Source organism: Littorina saxatilis, linkage group LG14, assembly GCF_037325665.1.
Source record: "Littorina saxatilis isolate snail1 linkage group LG14, US_GU_Lsax_2.0, whole genome shotgun sequence".
NCBI lineage: Eukaryota > Metazoa > Mollusca > Gastropoda > Littorinimorpha > Littorinidae > Littorina > Littorina saxatilis.
In genome coordinates, this window is record NC_090258.1 from 5529995 (window position 1) to 5548635 (window position 18641).

Sequence of the window (18641 nt, forward strand, 5' to 3'; positions counted from 1 at the left end):
TGAAAAATGAGAGCGTGACAGTGCCGCCTCAACTTTCACGAAAAGCCGGATATGACGTCATCAAAGACATTTATTGAAAAAATGAAAAAAACGTATGGGGATTTCATACCCAGGAACTCTCATGTCAAATTTCATAAAGATCGGTCCAGTAGTTTAGTCTGAATCGCTCTACACACACACACAGACAGACAGACACACACACACACACACACATACACCACGACCCTCGTCTCGATTCCCCCCTCTACGTTAAAATATTTAGTCAAAACTTGACTAAATATAAAAAGAACAAGTCGCGTAAGGCGAAAATACAACATTTAGTCAAGTAGCTGTCGAACTCACAGAATGAAACTGAACGCAATGCAACGCAGCAAGACCGTATACTCGTAGCATCGTCAGTCCACCGCTCACGGCAAAGGCAGTGAAATTGACAAGAAGAGCGGGGGAGTAGTTGCGCTGAGAAGGATAGCACGCTCTTCTGTACCTCTCTTTGTTTTAACTTTCTGAGCGTGTTTTTAATCCAAACATATCATATCTATATGTTTTTGGAATCAGGAGCCGACAAGGAATAAGATGAAAGTGTTTTTGAATTGATTTCAAAAATTTAATTTTAATAATAATTTTTATATATTTAATTTTCAGAGCTTGTTTTTAATCCAAATATAACATATTTATATGTTTTTGGAATCAGCAAATGATAGAGAATAAGATGAACGTAAATTTGGATCGTTTTTAAAAAAAATTTTTTTTAACAATTTTCAGATTTTTAATGACCAAAGTCATTAATTAATTTTTAAGCCATCAAGCTGAAATGCAATACCGAAGTTCGGGCTTCGTCGAACATTACTTGACCAAAATTTCAACCAATTTGGTTGAAAAATGAGGGCGTGACAGTGCCGCCTCAACTTTCACGAAAAGCCGGATATGACGTCATCAAGGACATTTATCAAACAAGAAGAGCAAACGCTCGATCGAGTCACTTTCGCAGTTCTGAATATTATATGAGGCATCAGATGGACAAGAAGAAATTGCTATTCACAACACAATGAGTCACGTTCACATAAAATTTGAGCCCGGTCACTTTTATAGTTTCCGAGAAAAGCCCAACGTTAAGTTGTGTGTTGCCGAACAGAAAAGGCTAGTTATCTCCCTTGTTTTTCTGATAACGTTCGTAAAAGGCTACAGATGTAAATACTTTGATGTAAAGAATAATCCTACAAAGTTTCAATCACATCCGATGAACTTTGTCAAAGATATAAAATGTCTAATTTTTCCTTTGACGCTGACCTGTGACCTTGAAAAAGGTCAAAGGTCAACGAAACCATCGTTAAAGTGTAGAGGTCATTGGAGGTCACGACTAAACAAAATATGAGCCCGATCGCTTTGATAGTTTCCGAGAAAAGTCCAACGTTAAGGTGGTGTCTACGGACGGCCGGCCGGACGGCCGGCCGGACAGACTAACACTGACCGATTACATAGAGTCACTTTTTCTCAAGTGACTCAAAAATGAAACAAGTCGCGTAAGGCGAAAATACAATATTTAGTCAAGTAGCTGTCGAACTCACAGAATGAAACTGAACGCAATGCCATTTTACTCGTAGCATCGTCAGGCCACCGCTCATGGCAAAGGCAGTGAAATTGACAAGAAGAGCGGGGTAGTAGTTGCGCTAAGAAGGATAGCACGCTTTTCTGTAACTCTCTTTGTTTTAACTTTCTGAGCGTGTTTTTAATCCAAACATATCATATCTATATGTTTTTGGAATCAGGAACCGACAAGGAATAAGATGAAAGTGTTTTTAAATTGATTTGGACAATTTAATTTTGATAATAATTTTTATATATTTAATTTTCAGAGCTTGTTTTTAATCCGAATATAACATATTTATATGTTTTTGGAATCAGCAAATGATGGAGAATAAGATAAACGTAAATTTGGATCGTTTGATAAATTTTTATTTTTTTTTTACAATTTTCCGATTTTTAATGACCAAAGTCATTAATTAATTTTTAAGCCACCAAGCTGAAATGCAATACCGAACCCCGGGCTTCGTCGAAGATTACTTGACCAAAATGTCAACCAATTTGGTTGAAAAATGAGGGCGTGACAGTGCCGCCTCAACTTTCACGAAAAGCCGGATATGACGTCATCAAAGACATTTATCAAAAAAATGAAAAAAACGTTCGGGGATTTCATACCCAGGAACTTTCATGTCAAATTTCATAAAGATCGGTCCAGTAGTTTGGTCTGAATCGCTCTACACACACACACACACACACACACACACACACACACATACACCACGACCCTCGTCTCGATTCCCCCCTCTACGTTAAAATATTTAGTCAAAACTTGACTAAATATAAAAAACGTATGGGGATTTCATACCCAGGAACTCTCATGTCAAATTTCATAAAGATCGGTCCAGTAGTTTAGTCTGAATCGCTCTACACACACACACAGACAGACACACACACACACACACACACACACACACACAAACGCACGCACATACACCACGACCCTCGTCTCGATTCCCCCCTCTACGTTAAAACATTTAGTCAAAACTTGACTAAATGTAAAACAAGAAGGGCAAAGCCCATACGACTCACATGCTTGACCTTGACCTTTACATGACCTTGACCTTCAGGGTCAAGGTCAAATAACTAATTACCTAGCAATGACATCATACACTAAGAACTGCTTTACACATTTTTCCTACCAAAATACATGTGACCTTGACCCAAGGTCAAGGTCATCCAAGGTCATGCAACACAAAGCTGTTAATTCAAGACATAGGAAGTACAATGGTGCTTATTGGCTCTTTCTACCATGAGATATGGTCACTTTTAGTGGTTCACTACCTTATTTTGGTCACATTTCATAAGGGTCAAAGTGACCTTGACCTTGATCATATGTGACCAAATGTGTCTCATGATGAAAGCATAACATGTGCCCCACATAATTTTTAAGTTTGAAACAGTTATCTTCCATAGTTCAGGGTCAAGGTCACTTCAAAATATGTATACAATCCAACTTTGAAGAGCTCCTGTGACCTTGACCTTGAAGCAAGGTAAACCAAACTGGTATCAAAAGATGGGGCTTACTTTGCCCATAGATATCCCTTGACAGGATCGCCAACTCTGCGCGCGCGCCAACGCTGGCCCTGTTTCGAACTCCCGTCTGCGGCTGCGAGAGGTTTTGACAGTAACTTTACTTCCGGTGCAGTCTTTCAACACATGGAGAAGAAGGAGAATTTCGATGGGGAGGTGGAGTTTGTGGCTGAGGTATGTGAAAAGCAAACAAAGCAATACAAAAAGATCATTGCTGATGATTGAAATGAGTCATGTGAATCAACAATAAAGATTGATTGTGGACGGCACGTCATTATTTTTGTTTTTAACACTTGAAACGCGAGAGCATCTGACACACTGGTAAATCCGAAGCTGTGCACGCAAGCTGATCAGCAGATCGTTTTTCTGCAGAATTCTCGCTCACATCGGCCACTATTTTAGCTCAGCGAACCGACAAATTTGCAACAGAACAATTTCTGAATGTTAGAAATTCGGCTGTAGATTTATAGATACCCTTTCTATTCCATGGTTGTTGTTTTTTTCAGGGGGAAAGTACCGACATCTCAATCGCTGAAAAGATGACAGCATCACCACACAAGAAACTGCAAGAATTGCCAAAAGTAAGTAAAAATATTGACAGATCTATGTAAAAGACTATGAAAATTTAGAACTGGAACAACAGATATTCATGAATCCCGGATCTAGACACCCCTCCCCGCCCCCACCCCCCCCCCCCCCCCCCCCCCCGCCCCTGATCCTCCCCACCTCCTTCCTCTATTTCTACCCCCCACTAGCTACCACTGAACCCCCGGGCAGTTCAAATGACACCAGCTGCAAATCATCTTCGCAACTCTCTCCAAAGTCTGCAGAATCTTCACTTTGATGAAGGCGGCAGTCTAAAGAAAGAAGAAGAAGAAGAAGAAATAACCGATAAGTGATATATTATAACTGAACCATTGATTGATTGATTTGACATGTACATCATGCATGGAAGTTAAAAATGGTGCAGGAACTGAAGTCAGATCAACACATCAAAAAGATCAGTGCAATATATTTGTTTTCTTTCCCCTCCAGCATAATTCTGTTTTCTATATATATATACGACTAGTGTCTGTCTGTGTGTCTGTCTGTCTGTGCGCGATGCGCGGCCAAGGTTCTCGATGGATCTGTTTCAAATTTGGTGATCATATTCAGGTACACCCTGGACACAACCTGGTCGATGAGATATTTCAACACGTGCTCTCAGCGCGCAGCGCGGAACCGATTTTGGTTCCACCTCAGCTATTTTGGTTCCACCTCAGCTTACCCGGGCCCCCATACCGACACACCATAGCCGCTACACCACATCACAACGCCAAAGTTCTCGGTGGTTCTTTTTCAAATTTGGACACCGTATTCAGCTACACCCCGGACACAATATCATCGATGAGATATTTCAACACGTGCTCTCAGCGCGCAGCGCTAAACTCATGTTCGTTTTTGTGTTCATTTCACCATTATAAGTAACTCTTCCTTATCTTCTCCAGTGTTTGGCGTTTATCTCCCTTCCTTCGTGTGGCTTTCCCGTTCAGTTGTAAGTTACTATTTATTTTTAGAATGTCACTGCGCTGTCCAGAACGCTTCCCTTGCACCCGTAAGTTGTTCTTACTGTCAAAGTGAAAAGCTCGAATCAATTTATAGCCACGCGAAAAATACACTCTCACCTATCTCTATATATTTATAGATACAGATATGCATATATATATACGGCTTCTCTGTGTGTGTGTGTGTTTGTGTGTGTGTGTAGGCAAAAACCTATGTATTATAGAGTTCTGTTTGTGATGGGGTCTAGCGGCTTTTGTCTGTCTGTATGTTCTGGCATGTGAGAAGCCACAGCAGATAATATAGGGCTAAGAAATAAGCTCTAAAATTCTCAATCCCGTTTGACAGGACTTCGCCTTTCAAAGGTGATTGTGGTGAACCGCCACGCTGTCTGTCTCTGTCGCGCCGTTCACCCCAAATTCCCGTTTCTGAGAGTGACTATTTTTAGAATGTCACTGCGCTGTCCAGAACGCTTCCCTTGCACCCGTAAGTTGTTCTTACTGTCAAAGTGAAAAGGTCGAATCAATTTATAGCCACGCGAAAAATACACTCTCACCTATCTCTATATATTTATAGATACAGATATGCATATATATATACGGCTTCTCTGTGTGTGTGTGTGTTTGTGTGTGTGTGTAGGCAAAAACCTATGTATTATAGAGTTCTGTTTGTGATGGGGTCTAGCGGCTTTTGTCTGTCTGTATGTTCTGGCATGTGAGAAGCCACAGCAGATAATATAGGGCTAAGAAATAAGCTCTAAAATTCTCAATCCCGTTTGACAGGACTTCGCCTGCAGAGGTGATTGTGATGAACCGCCACGCTGTCTGTCTCTGTCTCGCGATTCACCCCTCTAGTGATATATATGCTTGATGTCTTCTGTTGTTTTTAAATTCATTGTCACTTCTAAATTGCATGCTTTATTGCAGAACGCTTGTGCATCTATCAAGAATGACAACTGCCTTTCACCGGAGCTCAGAGGGCTTGTCGACCAATTCAGTAATTGAAAAGTAAGTTTTTGAGTAAGGCGGTATAAAAAAAATCAGCTTGCAAAGTCCCAGTACCTGAAAGATCACTTTTATTCATAGTTTTCGAGCAAAAATACTGCTTCGTTGCACAGAGAGGCTACTGTTTACAAATATTTTAGGTACATGCCTGCCACTACAATATTTCATGTGTTTTTTAGGATCATTAATAGCACATGTCATAGTTGTAAGACATGATAAGGATTCATGAAAGTGGTTTGTCAACATCGTTACATGTTCTATAACGACAAATGGAATACAACATTTAATATGTTCACATCCATTCATGTAAAGTGTAGTTTTGGGTTGTTGTCGTGTGTTGTTGGTTTTGATTGTGTGCATGCATCTACATCTTCAGTTTCACTCTTGGGTTGATTTCTGCTATATTTGTGTGTTGTTTTAATTATAATATTTTATTTTCTGTGTTTTAGGTGCAGATCTGGAAGAGAAACTTCTGCTTCTTCATGACTGCCTAGTTCCCTGAGGCAAGGTTGGGAATGCTGCCAAGGAGAAGGCGTGGGCCAGGTACTACTCTGCTTTTTCAACCCAGCATTCAGGCATTACTGAGTTGACAGTATCCCCTGCAGTTTCAGCCTGGATTGCCTTGAACATGTTTATACTGTTGGTGTCTTAAAGGCCTATGAAGAAAAACTAGGGAACCAGTAAGTGCATTAGAAATCAAAGAGGATGAAGAGGACAATGCAAAGTATGTTGGAGGATGTGTTGCCAAAAAGCTAAAACAGAGAGTTTGGTGTCTCCAAAAGAGTGCGTACAGAGATGAGAAATTGCAGTGTTTGGAAGCCCTGACTTACGCACCTGAATCCTACAGTGAAGAGAGTGAAACCACCCCTGACATGACAAGCATGCTGAACAAGGGCAAACTGACCTTTGTCAAGCCCAATGTATTGCAGATGTGTCTGTCCATGCAACACAAAGCAGAAATCTTAAACAGAATGAGGCAAAGCGTTGATGATATCAAATAACCAAAGGGAAGTAATTGCTCTTTATTCATACGACGTGACTGTGTAATAGAGTAAGCGAGAGTTGTACAAAACCTTTTCTCCTGGCACCTGAGAGAATAACAAGCATTGAAATATACAAGCGACTTTCATCCTCTCGTGCCAGGAGAAAAGGTTCCGTACAACTCTCGCTTAATCTATTACACATGTCGTATGCATAAAGAGCGATTACTTCCCTTTGGTGATTTGATGTCCATGGAACATATTTTCTGGGAAACCTGTGCATCAACACACAGGCAAAAGCAGATGACTTTATTGAACCATGCAGGAACAGTGATGCTGTTCCGGTGTGTTTTTATGACACGTTGTATTCATTTGATCTTTCACAAGCTGTTCAAGAAGACACTTTGCAAAATGTTCTGTTTTTTTTTAAATAAGACTCCACCACAAACTGAAGACAATGATGGACAAAATGAAATGTACATGAAAGAAAAGACTGAGGAAAAAGCTGAAAACATACAATGTTGAGAACAATCAGGAAGGATCTCTGTAGTGTGTTGTGTATGATCTTTCTTCATGCAGTACAAACTATCCTATCTGATCAAGTGCATGTACATTGAATTTGAACTTCTTGATTGTTGTCTTAGGTGTCGATTTTTGGTATTAAAATCTGCTGTCGTTAAAATGTACTTCTCTTCCTATTTGGCTCAGTATTGTATCACATGGCTTGTTCAGTGCCTGTTCTGTATTTTCATGAGTCCATGTAAATTTAAGTCTGCAACATGAAAAATTGAAACATATTCATTTTGCTATGGTTCAAACCTAATTCCTTTGTGTACTTGTTCAAGATATAATTTTGACAGCGAGATATTTTGCAAACAGTTTTTATTTCAAAATCAATTGTCAGCCACTTGATATATGTCTTGCATCGATGCGTCTGATTGTTTTTATGTTGACCACTATGTACACTGGAATTTGCTTTGCTTTCCTAATAGAACATGTTCAGTCGCATACCAGCAACACTTTGTTATAACCTTGAATGGTTGAAAACGACGTTAAACACCAAATAAAGAAAGAAAGAAAGCAACACTTTGTTAACGTTTGAATGGAATTGGAAGTTGTATGAACTCAAATAGAGCATATGTATCTTTGGTCACAGTGACACACACCATACAGTGGCAATTAATGCAGGGCCGGACTAGGGCTACCGGGGGGGGGGGGGGGGGTGGGTTATGGAGGTTGCGCAACCCCCCCTCCCCACCCTAAACATGTACCTCACTTATTTAAAAAAAAAATGTATTATTGTTTATTTTATGCCGTTTCATGCAAGGAGCGCGACCATTTTCCTATCTCAGAATATGACCTACCCTTCAGCTTAAAGTGTAACTAAACAGACATTTTGAAGTGTCAGCTTTACTGAATTGCTTTATGTTTTGTCCAAGTATAGACCTGTAGAAGCGATACTGGGCGATTTTTCCAACGTTTACTGTGTTTTCTGATTTACTACGATTTTTTAAAAGTGTTGAACCCATTTCAGATTTACCTGCTTATCTGTTCTTGATTTGATACTTCCAAAGAACAAGTGGTACTTTGAGTTCCGGTTTTATGTTTTAACCAATCAGAATTTGGTTCCTAAATAAAATCGTCTGCTGCCTGTCCCAGCAGAGTCGGCAACAAGCACTGTGTGATGTTACCAACAGAAATAGCCATAAATTGGGCAAGGTAGCAATGTAAATGAATTGGATCTAACTAATGTGCTTGTACTGCATCTCTGGCCTTTGAATTCACTCCAAATGTACTGGCTCAGCGTGAGAGGCAACATCCTGTCGAAGTCGTAAGCACGAGGCTGACTGGGAGATTATTATTCGAAGAGCATACTGAAACGGATTGTAAGTACAATATTTTACATGTTCTCGACATTTCTGTTGATCTTTCCTTAACTTTAATTGTTTCCTTGATTTAAAACCCTAGGGCTTGTATTTTCAGTTGTGATACTAAGCACGTATCTTTACCACAGTATCTGATCACTTCACACTTGAATTTTGGAATGATGAAGTGGAATTATTTCTGGATCTAATTTATTCCTTGTTCCCCCCCTCTCGATTCCTTTTTTCGCCACATATGTATTGTCGTGTAAGGGGGTAGATGCGTGTACTGGCTGATTTTTTTACTTCGGTCAGATACAGATGATTGGAAAAAAACTTGTCAAGGATTTCAGAATTTAATAGATCTGTTCGAAGGTTTTACGGGATGGGTCCTGTTACGATACAGACTGAATGTGCGCAAGATGAACTTTTGATTAAACATACACACACAAATGAATCTCTTGATTTTGTTATACGGCGAATGTCCAGTTTCCACCACCACGTCTGTGGTATGTTTTTATACTGTTTGATTGAATAGACTGACGTGCATTTTCTCGCAAATGTGCGCGCGTGTGTGTGTTTGTCTGTGCCTCAGACTTATTAATCAAAGATGATGTTGCACACTGCAGATCTATGCGACAGGAGCAAGTGGACAAGACAGCTACATTTGTCTGAGCGAAGATCCAACGGTAAGCTCTTTTAGCCGAAGACAGCGAGCCTGGGTGAATGCATGCAAGCTTCTATCATGTTCGTGCGAGTGCTGCAGGGCTATTAGACGACTTTTCATTATTCTTGATTTGGAGATCCATGCAGGGTATTAGAAAGTGCAGAATATACACGTTTGAACAAATACGATGTGTGTTTGCTCTGAAAAAAAGAAAAAACGCAACAAGCATTGTATTTGTTTAAAGTATCACAAATATTTATTACCTGTATCTGCATGTTTTGATAATGATGAAGGGTAAATTACTTTGACGTGTGCTTTTTTTTAACCACACTGATAACGAATGATAGAAACACAGACACACTTAATAACATATCCACAAAAATTGTAACAATAAATGTAAGCTGAACAATGCCTGCAACACATTTCAGGCCTCAGAAGGAAGTAATTATGAGATTCAGACAGAGAGAGAAAGCCCAACACGAAACGAGTTGTGACATTTTTTATTTCATTATGTAATATTAAAAACACGACAACAACGTATTTCCTGTACTTAGTTTCGTGCAATTATGGATTGCAAAGTATGTCTAACTGAGTGGCATAAAGAGGCACAGTTGCATGAAAAACCAACTCGGATCTTGACTAGGATCAGGATTTTACATGAACACAACCTAGAATTTAACCCTTACACTGGTGCAATTCTGTAACACATGTTACATAGCCACTGGTGAATTAACAGAGAGAAAAATAACAAAAAACAGTCATATAGGTTTTCGCATCCATGGGAGGTAATCGGAACCGACCAAACAGACTCAACCAGTAGCGCGACATATGTCGTGACAACCAGGTGACAGTATACGTAAAATAGCGCGACATATGTCGCGATAACCAGCCCAAGGGTTAACATCCTGGGGGGAGGGGGGTACTGCGCCTTTCACATCAAGATGTAAAGATCTATTTTAAATAATACTTATTAGAAGGGAACAAAATCAAACAAACTACAACAATCGTTCTGAGGGGAGAGAATTACCTCTTCCGAAGAAATTACCTCCCTTGCTTTTCTTGTCGTGACTTATGTAGAGTAAAGTGAATAGAAAGTGAATCAGTCAGTAACAAAAAAAACCACAACATTTCTTAAGATCAATGAGGAGTCTTGAAGTATTTGTCAATGTTAATCTTGTATGCATAACAAACAATATATTACGGATTGATAATTAAAGAAAATCGTCTCTTCTACAGGGTTGACCCCCCTAAAAAGGACACCCACAACCATGCAAATTACTTCTGCATCTGTTGAACCAATTATTTTATATATGGTATTCATTAACTTCAGTTTATGTTCTGCCTTTCCAGTAAGTGGCAATTTTGTAAATTGAATGGTCTGACTTTTGTGCAATTTTAATTTTTTTCTCCAAATTCGGGGGTCGACTAAACAGAACGAGTTTTGACATTGAGCGGTAGCCATTTTTACCTAATTTAAACCCTTCAGGCTTTTACCTTTTTGATTATTTTGAATGTCTGAGTATGTAAAAACATCCCCTTCAACCCCCAGGCTATCGATGACCTGAAGAAAGCATGCAGTTACAGCTAGGTTCAGGGCAATCCTCAGACACGAAAGCGTTGGTGTCATTGGTGATGCAAAAGTTAGAAATTTAACCTACAAATTTGCCACTTTGTGAACTGCACATGCATAAAATCAAGTTTAAGTATGCTGAATATGAAGTTATCCAGTCAATTGGTGTAGAAGTTATAGCATTTCTGTCAGTTAACAGTATTTAAAATCTCTAAAGTAAAATCTGACATATTCGAAAGTTTTGCATAAACACCCAGACAATTTTTACGATATTCTCCTAAGCTTCTCCACTTCTCAGCCCTGTCTTGGAAATGAATTCGAATAAGGCAGTCAAAATAACTTAGTTTGGAGCACCCATCAATCAGAATAAGCATTAACTTTTGACACAGGAAATATCTTCTACCGAAAGCTCTCCTGGTTTTATTCTACATTTTTCCTGCATAATGGTAACAAATTTAATGATAAATCTAAACAACGAAGTGACTGTGGTAAGATGAACAAAGTTAAAAAACAAAGGATTACTGTAAATGGTTTACGAATCGAAATCTAAACAAGTTTTAATGATAAGTAAAATGATAAAAAAAATAAAATAAAAAAAAGCTAACGTCCTCGCATTTGTCCAGAATTATTCCATGTTTAACATGGGAACAGAGGGATAATTGGTCTAAAGAATTTTGGACTATTTGTATGCAATGTCCGCTATAGGTGAAAGACTTTTGTGGAAGCCATGGAAGAATGCATCGCTGTTATGCTGGTTCAGCTTGAGGTCCTGTCCTAGCGAATATCCTGCACACACAAAAACACGACTTTTTAAACCACTTATGTTGCATTCCGTGACATAGCTTTGTTAAAACCGTGTGCCTGATAATAATGACAGATTTTGTTGATATACATTTTTTTTAAGACACCCCATATAATATTGTTTGACAATCTCTTTCAACATAGTTTACGAATCACCAATGTGTATACAAACGCAAATAACCCACAGGTCAATAAATTACTTTCCAGAGAGAGAGAGAGAGAGAGAGAGAGAGAGAGAGAGAGAGAGAGAGAGAGAGAGAGAGAGAGAGAGAGAGAGAGAGAGAGAGAGAGAGAGAGAGAGAGAGAGAGAGAGAGAAATTAAAACTAGAAAATGTGTGCTATATAAAACAAGGATAATCACTGTCAAATCTTTGCTTGTACCTGCATGGTGTTTACTGCGCTATATACACAACCTGTTTTATTTCTTTTTTTTTTTTCTTTTTTTTTTTGGGGGGGGGGATGTTTTGTGATGAGGGTTTTTTCAAAGCCTTTACTGCTTTAGTCATTGAATCCACCCGACTTCGATTTATTGTTCAGTGATGGGTAATTGTGTGACCAACTATGTAAGTTAGTGATTGTTCTGGCTTCATACAATGACATTGCATTAATTTTATAAGTGTATGTGTGTGTGTTTCAGGCAAAAGCTGATATTACAGTCCTAGTTGTATGCAGTACCTCTGCTTCTTCGTTCAGGAATCAAAGTATACAATCTAAACCGATTATTTTGTTCAATAATGTTCAGCTTACCATCCCGAAGAAGGCAGTAACGTGCCGAGATATTGATTATAGATATTAACGTACCTAACCTGGTTACTGGTGTGTTTTCTTTTTATTTCAATAATGTAAATGTGTGACAACTTGCAGGGTACTTGATGTTCAGAGCAATTTTTCTGGCAAAAGACCTTTTATGGATCAAAGAAAACTTTTGTCGTGGTGCACAAGTCAATCAATTTGGTTGATAAATAATTTGTGCTGCATTTTCCCTGGTTCCAAAACGTAGTATGTATTACCACATGTCCTTACCTGTCATTGGCATCACATGATTCTCTGCAAGCAGTCTTTTGTGGAAATACGTCATTTAACACTTGCACGTATAGTAGGGCTGATGGGGTCTATGTCGACCAAAAGAGTGGGATTCTCTGTAGGTCGAGTTCCTGTAGGTGGATTCCCTGTATACCTAAGACTTTAAAATTGGCAATCTAGTATACAGGGAATCCCACAGGGTGCAGTTTTTCAATAAAACTTGCAAACCATACTCGAATTTCTAAGAAATATCAAAAAAAGATCGAAAAACATCAAATTCTAACGATGTCGCTAAGCATCACGTGACTTTCATTGATATTAGCAAAACGCTACAGGAACTACACCCTGTGGTATTCCCTGTATACAAGATTGCCAATTTTAAAGTCTTAGGTATACAGAGAATCCACCTACAGGAACTCGACCTACAGTGAATCCCATTCTTTTGGTCGACATAGACCCCATCAGCTATAGTAGGTGGCTGTGGAACGGTAGACATGCAACGACAACGAACAACAAAAGACAAAGTGTGGAGTACACTCATTTTTCTTAACATACGCTAAGTTTCTTTGAGAATGCTCCAAGTGAAAATCAGGGGTTCCTAGGCCTGATATCACAATTAAACAGCTTCTTCTCAGAATCAGGAGGGAAAAAACGAGATGTCGTGACAAGAACAGACAGCAGCAGCAGCAACAACAACATTGCTAAATCGTCGCTTCAACAAAATTTCATGTTTAGTATCGCAGACAAAGCACGGCTACTGATCCGACCAAAGCCACACTTCATGCACGATGGGCACATTGTTATGGCCAGCTTGTTAACGTGAGCATTGTGTAAGTTTTACATAGAATTGAATGTGTTTGTCGTTGTGTCTGTCATCTATCCTAGTCGTTTGATTTAGAATAAAGCAAACTTATTACAATGACGATTTTCTTCGGTTTTTGATGAAGGATTGGCATCAAGACTTTTCCTATTTTCCAACTCTGCCACCATACACTGGCAGTTCAGGTCTGCATGTCGACCACATGGTGTGTGATCAGATTTTTCGGACATGTTCACAATGCTTACATGACCACCAAATGGAAAATCAGTTGGTATTTGTTATGTTTTTGTGTAAGCACAATCTTCATACAAGTAAACAGAAACAGTTTTGTTGCAAACAGAGCCTTCATAAGAAAAAATGCTTCTAAGTCAAAATACATACCCCCTTTTTCGTATTGCGTAAAATATACCCATAAATTCTGGACATCATATTTTTATTTTTTTTCACAACAATGAAACCAAACTTTGGCATATGTTTTAGCAATATATTCACAATAAAACCTATGAGTTTGAAGGCTGCATCTTGTTTTGTTTATTTTTGAGAATTTTTTTGCAAACCCATCCAAATGGCCAGTTTCTGGGGAGAGACTGGGGAGATAATGGCCAGTATAGAAAGAGTTAATAAGTAAACTAATGTCAGAAGTAGGTATTTACCTTGTTTGCCTTCGCGTTCTTGATAGCCCGCTGCAGCATTTGTATCACTTCCCTTGACATTCAAAACGCCAATGTATTTCTGAAAGGAAAATAAAGATATTGACCGAAACATCACACAAGTGGTATATCATGCTAGGTTTTGTTTACAGTGCCTGTTCTACGACCACATTTGATTGTAATTTAAATAAAGAAAAACTGTATCCATTTATTACTTCTCTATTTGTGTGTGTTTGTGTGTGCAGGGGCGGATCACATCATTTTTAAGGGGGAGTTTCCAAATTTCTTTTAGGGATAATTTGACGACGCGAAGCGTTTAGTTGAAGACGCGAAGCGTTCAACCTCCTTGGGGGGGGGGGGGGGGGGGGGGGTCCGACAAATAATGATAAAAACAAGGAAACTGGATCAATCTGAGCCAAGAAACATCCCCTAATACACCTTCCAAAAAAGTAAATATATTAAGAAGAAAAATTTGAATCACAACAAGGACAATTGATCGATCTGGCGCAACCTGAGCAAACTAATTAGCCAACTTCTTTCCAAAATCGTCACTTAGAATACAAAGGCCGGCTCCTAAGTGGTCCGGAAACCCCGGAACCCCCCTCCGGATCCGCCCAGTGTGTGTGTGTGTGTGTGTGACCGATGACCTTCTCTAAATTCTAATCGTTGCGTTTGCATGGTAATAAAGTTTTAATACTAGATATGCCCATGAAAAAATATCATTTCTTGTTCATGTCATTGTGTGTGTGTGGCCAGGACCGTGACTTCTGCTTGTCGACGTCTTCAGAAAAGACACAAAATGCCAGCAGGCGTATGTTCTTGGAGCACTCAGTATGCCGTCATCTGCAAACAAATAAATACAAATTATTCAATTGTGTAAATAAAGAACAATCATTTTAATATTACAACAAAAAATTCATATAACTGTAGTCTTCACCAGAGACATCCACTACACTATCTTTAAATAAAACTGCCGTAAAAAATTGAAATACTATAAAACTTACCCCCACTCAGATCTATTTGGGATTATTCAAGTTTCAACCATGAAACGATGCCGGTTTGGACAGATCTGCTAGTTTGCCGCTGAAACTGAAATCAAAGGCGATCTTCAGAACTATTTCTAATCTTGTATTTGTGATTAATATAAAATACTGATCTTCCCAATAGAAGCTGATGTGTATACACATGACCAGGACAAGGTATTTTGTTACAGGGCATTTACGCAGACGTCGCAGTTCAAAATATCGTTTTAGATCTGATTTTGTACAGCAGCCTGTGTGATTCAGAATCGTCTGCCCTTTTTCGGTTTAACATTTTATGGACGATTCCTATGAGACTGCTCAATCATAACTGATGACAAATTCAGAAACAGATGATGGTTTCAAGTAGGCTACAGTAATGATTCGTTAAAAATGTCAAGCCACTCGTCGATCATTCACACTCAAACTCAAAGAACCCAAGCCAAATCTTCTCTGGTTCCGAGCAGCTTTTTCCAACTGAGACCCTAATTGTTACGCATCTGCCGCGAAAAGATAGACCACAAACAAGCGGCACTGTACCATGCTTTCGTTTATGTTGCTAAACAGATTAAATGTGCATTGTAAATGTGCTTACAGCGAAGAAATGCATCCTTACTTACCACAAAAATACTGGTACCACATTCATCGCACTTGTGTCTTCTTACCAAAACCTATCGATATGTTTGTTTACGATATATTGGTAATTACTAACCGTTAACTATTTTTCAAAAATCTGAAATGACTTTTAAGAATCAAAGAAAGATTTGCTAAAACGGTTGACTTCAGAAAATAAGCAATATTTTTCTGAACCATGAAATAAAAATCGAAAACTCCGTTTGATCTTTTATTTTGGTAGATTGATGACAACAGCCGGAACTGAAAGTACCAGAACCAAAAATTAAGGGCATTAATCAGGTAAACTAAGAAGATTGTCGTTCCTGGCGCGCACTTCACATGTCCGTCAAACAGTGTCCGAGTGAGAGAAATTTTTTTTTTTTTTCGCAGTTCGACAGTATATGAGGCCCTTCTTCATATCAAAGTGTAAAGGTTGCTGAACGATGTTTTTCCTTTTTGCTTGTTTAGTTACACTTTAAGGGGGCTTCGCCCCCTGACCCCCACAAGGGGCAGAGGAACATCCCCCTGGACCACCACTGGCAACCCCCCCGCCCCCCCCCCCCCCTCCTCCTCTTTGCTTAGTCCGGCCCTGTAATGTACCAACATTCACTATCTCACTCAGTCTCAATTCGCACAATTTGACACAAGAAAGATTCCTATTCATACACATGCATATATTTAATCAATGAAGTAGATACATTTTCAAACAAAGTTTCAACATGTTGCACCCAAATTAAAGCATAAATTCTTGTGACATTTAATTTAATTAATTAATTAACGGGAATTAATCAATGCTTTAATTTGGGAGTTTGAAATTTGTCGCAATAATTTCTTGGTCAAGTTTATTTACATTCTCTGCTAAAGAGCTTTACAGTCAAATCCAATTTTCCACACCTAACCTATAAAACACAACATTCCAAATGAAAAGAAAAAAAAATCATTCTCTTGGCTCAGAATTGGTGTTGAATAATTGTAACACAAAGCGATTTACTGAAAATGTTACTTGTCACTCACTTCAACACTGTCGCCAAGCCAGTCTAAACTGCAGCACGCTGCTTCGGGAGGGACTTTTTCCTTTACACTTTAAATCCAAACACCATCAGCTGCGTAGAAAAATCACTGAAAATGCTGACTCAAAGTCAAACCTTAACCAAGCTGGCCTCCAGGCTCCAGCACAACAACCTTAACCACCTGGTTCACCTCGTTCTTCGCGAGGCACCACGACTCGGGAAGCTGCTGTACATCACGACACAGTTCTTCAAAGTTGTGGTTGCAACAACCTCTGGCAATTCTGGTGCGGGACGGAATGTCTGAAAAAAAGCAGAACAATAAACCCTTAGTAAAACTAAATTTCTAGAGAAATAAGTCTAACTGTCCATACAAATAGCTGGATGATAGCTATTAATGGCAGTTGATAGACGTTTGAAGTTGAACGATTTGGTGGAGAATAGGTCGACAAGCTCTCTGAGCTCCGGTGAAAGGCAGTTGAAAGGCAGAAAGAACAAGCGTTCTGCAATAAAGCATGCAATTTAGAAGTGACAATGAATTTAAAAACAACAGAAGACATCAAGCATATATATATATATCAAAACAGAATTCTGCTAGAGGGGAGAGAAAACAAATTATATATATTGCACTGATCTTTTTGATGTGTTGATCTGACTTCAGTTCCTGCACCATTTTTAACTTCCATGCATGATGTACATGTCAAATCAATCAATGGTTCAGTTATAATATATCACTTATCGGTTATTTCTTGAATATCTGTTGTTCCAGTTCTAAATTTTCATAGTCTTTTACATAGATCTGTCAATATTTTTACTTACTTTTGGCAATTCTTGCAGTTTCTTGTGTGGTGATGCTGTCATCTTTTCAGCGATTGAGATGTCGGTACTTTCCCCCTGAAAAAAACAACAACCATGGAATAGAAAGGGTATCTATAAATCTACAGCCGAATTTCTAACATTCAGAAATTGTTCTGTTGCAAATTTGTCGGTTCGCTGAGCTAAAATAGTGGCCGATGTGAGCTAGAATTCTGCAGAAAAACGATCTGCTGATCAGCTTGCGTGCACAGCTTCGGATTTACCAGTGTGTCAGATGCTCTCGCGTTTTAAGTGTTAAAAACAAAAATAATGACGTGCCGTCCACAATCAATCTTTATTGTTGATTCACATGACTCATTTCAATCATCAGCAATGATCTTTTTGTATTGCTTTGTTTGCTTTTCACATACCTCAGCCACAAACTCCACCTCCCCATCGAAATTCTCCTTCTTCTCCATGTGTTGAAAGACTGCACCGGAAGTAAAGTTACTGTCAAAATCGTCTTTTCCGCTTTCCGCTACTTGGTGAGCGCGCGCAACGAGTTGGCGATCCTGTCAATACACATCTATGCTTTGCCCTATATATCATATATAGGTGAGGTATTGAATCTCAAAAACTTCAGAGAAAATGGGAAAAATGTGAAAAATAGCTGTTTTTTTAGACAACATTTATGGCCCCTGCGACCTTGACCTTGAAGCAAGGTCAAGATGCTATGTATGTTTTTTGGGGCCTTGTCATCATACACCATCTTGCCAAATTTGGTACTGATAGACTGAATAGTGTCCAAGAAATATCCAACGTTAAAGTTTTCCGGACGGACGGACGGACGACTCGGGTGAGTACATAGACTCACTTTTGCTTCGCATGTGAGTCAAAAAGGGGGAGTGTATCAATTGAAATCTTTCTCATAAAAGACAACCACCCTACCATTATTGCACTGTGATGTTCTACAGGCAGCAGGGCCCGGGCATAAAGCCATCACGGTCAGCTCCTCATCAAGGTACTGCGGGGGTGTGTGTAGAATCTGCGCAGAAATTGAACAGGCAACTTGAACAGCTGTCAAGCCATTATATTGTGATAAAACACACACACACACACACACACACACACACACACACACACACACACACACACACACACACACACACACACAC

At 39.1% G+C, this 18641-nt stretch overlaps 1 protein-coding gene and 2 long non-coding RNA genes across 4 annotated transcripts in view; 1 reads left to right on the plus strand and 2 right to left on the minus strand.

The window, feature by feature from the left end:
- LOC138946972 (mucin-like protein) overlaps positions 1-18641 on the minus strand; it is a 254265-nt gene that overhangs the window by 187145 nt on the left and 48479 nt on the right. For both annotated transcript variants that reach the window (XM_070318397.1, XM_070318396.1), the window contains exon 2: positions 18415-18511. In XM_070318397.1, coding sequence (XP_070174498.1) covers positions 18415-18466 — 52 coding nt within the window. In that variant the 5' untranslated portion in view covers positions 18467-18511. The remainder of the gene's footprint in view (positions 1-18414; positions 18512-18641) is intronic.
- LOC138946985 (uncharacterized) lies at positions 2965-7742 on the plus strand. Its single transcript, XR_011449505.1, has 3 exons — positions 2965-3692; positions 5580-5660; positions 6107-7742. It is a non-coding gene; the product is annotated as an uncharacterized lncRNA (long non-coding RNA).
- Positions 9397-16141, minus strand: LOC138946958 (uncharacterized). Its single transcript, XR_011449485.1, has 4 exons — positions 15035-16141; positions 14790-14873; positions 14034-14112; positions 9397-11522 (listed from the first exon to the last, which is right to left on the minus strand). It is a non-coding gene; the product is annotated as an uncharacterized lncRNA (long non-coding RNA).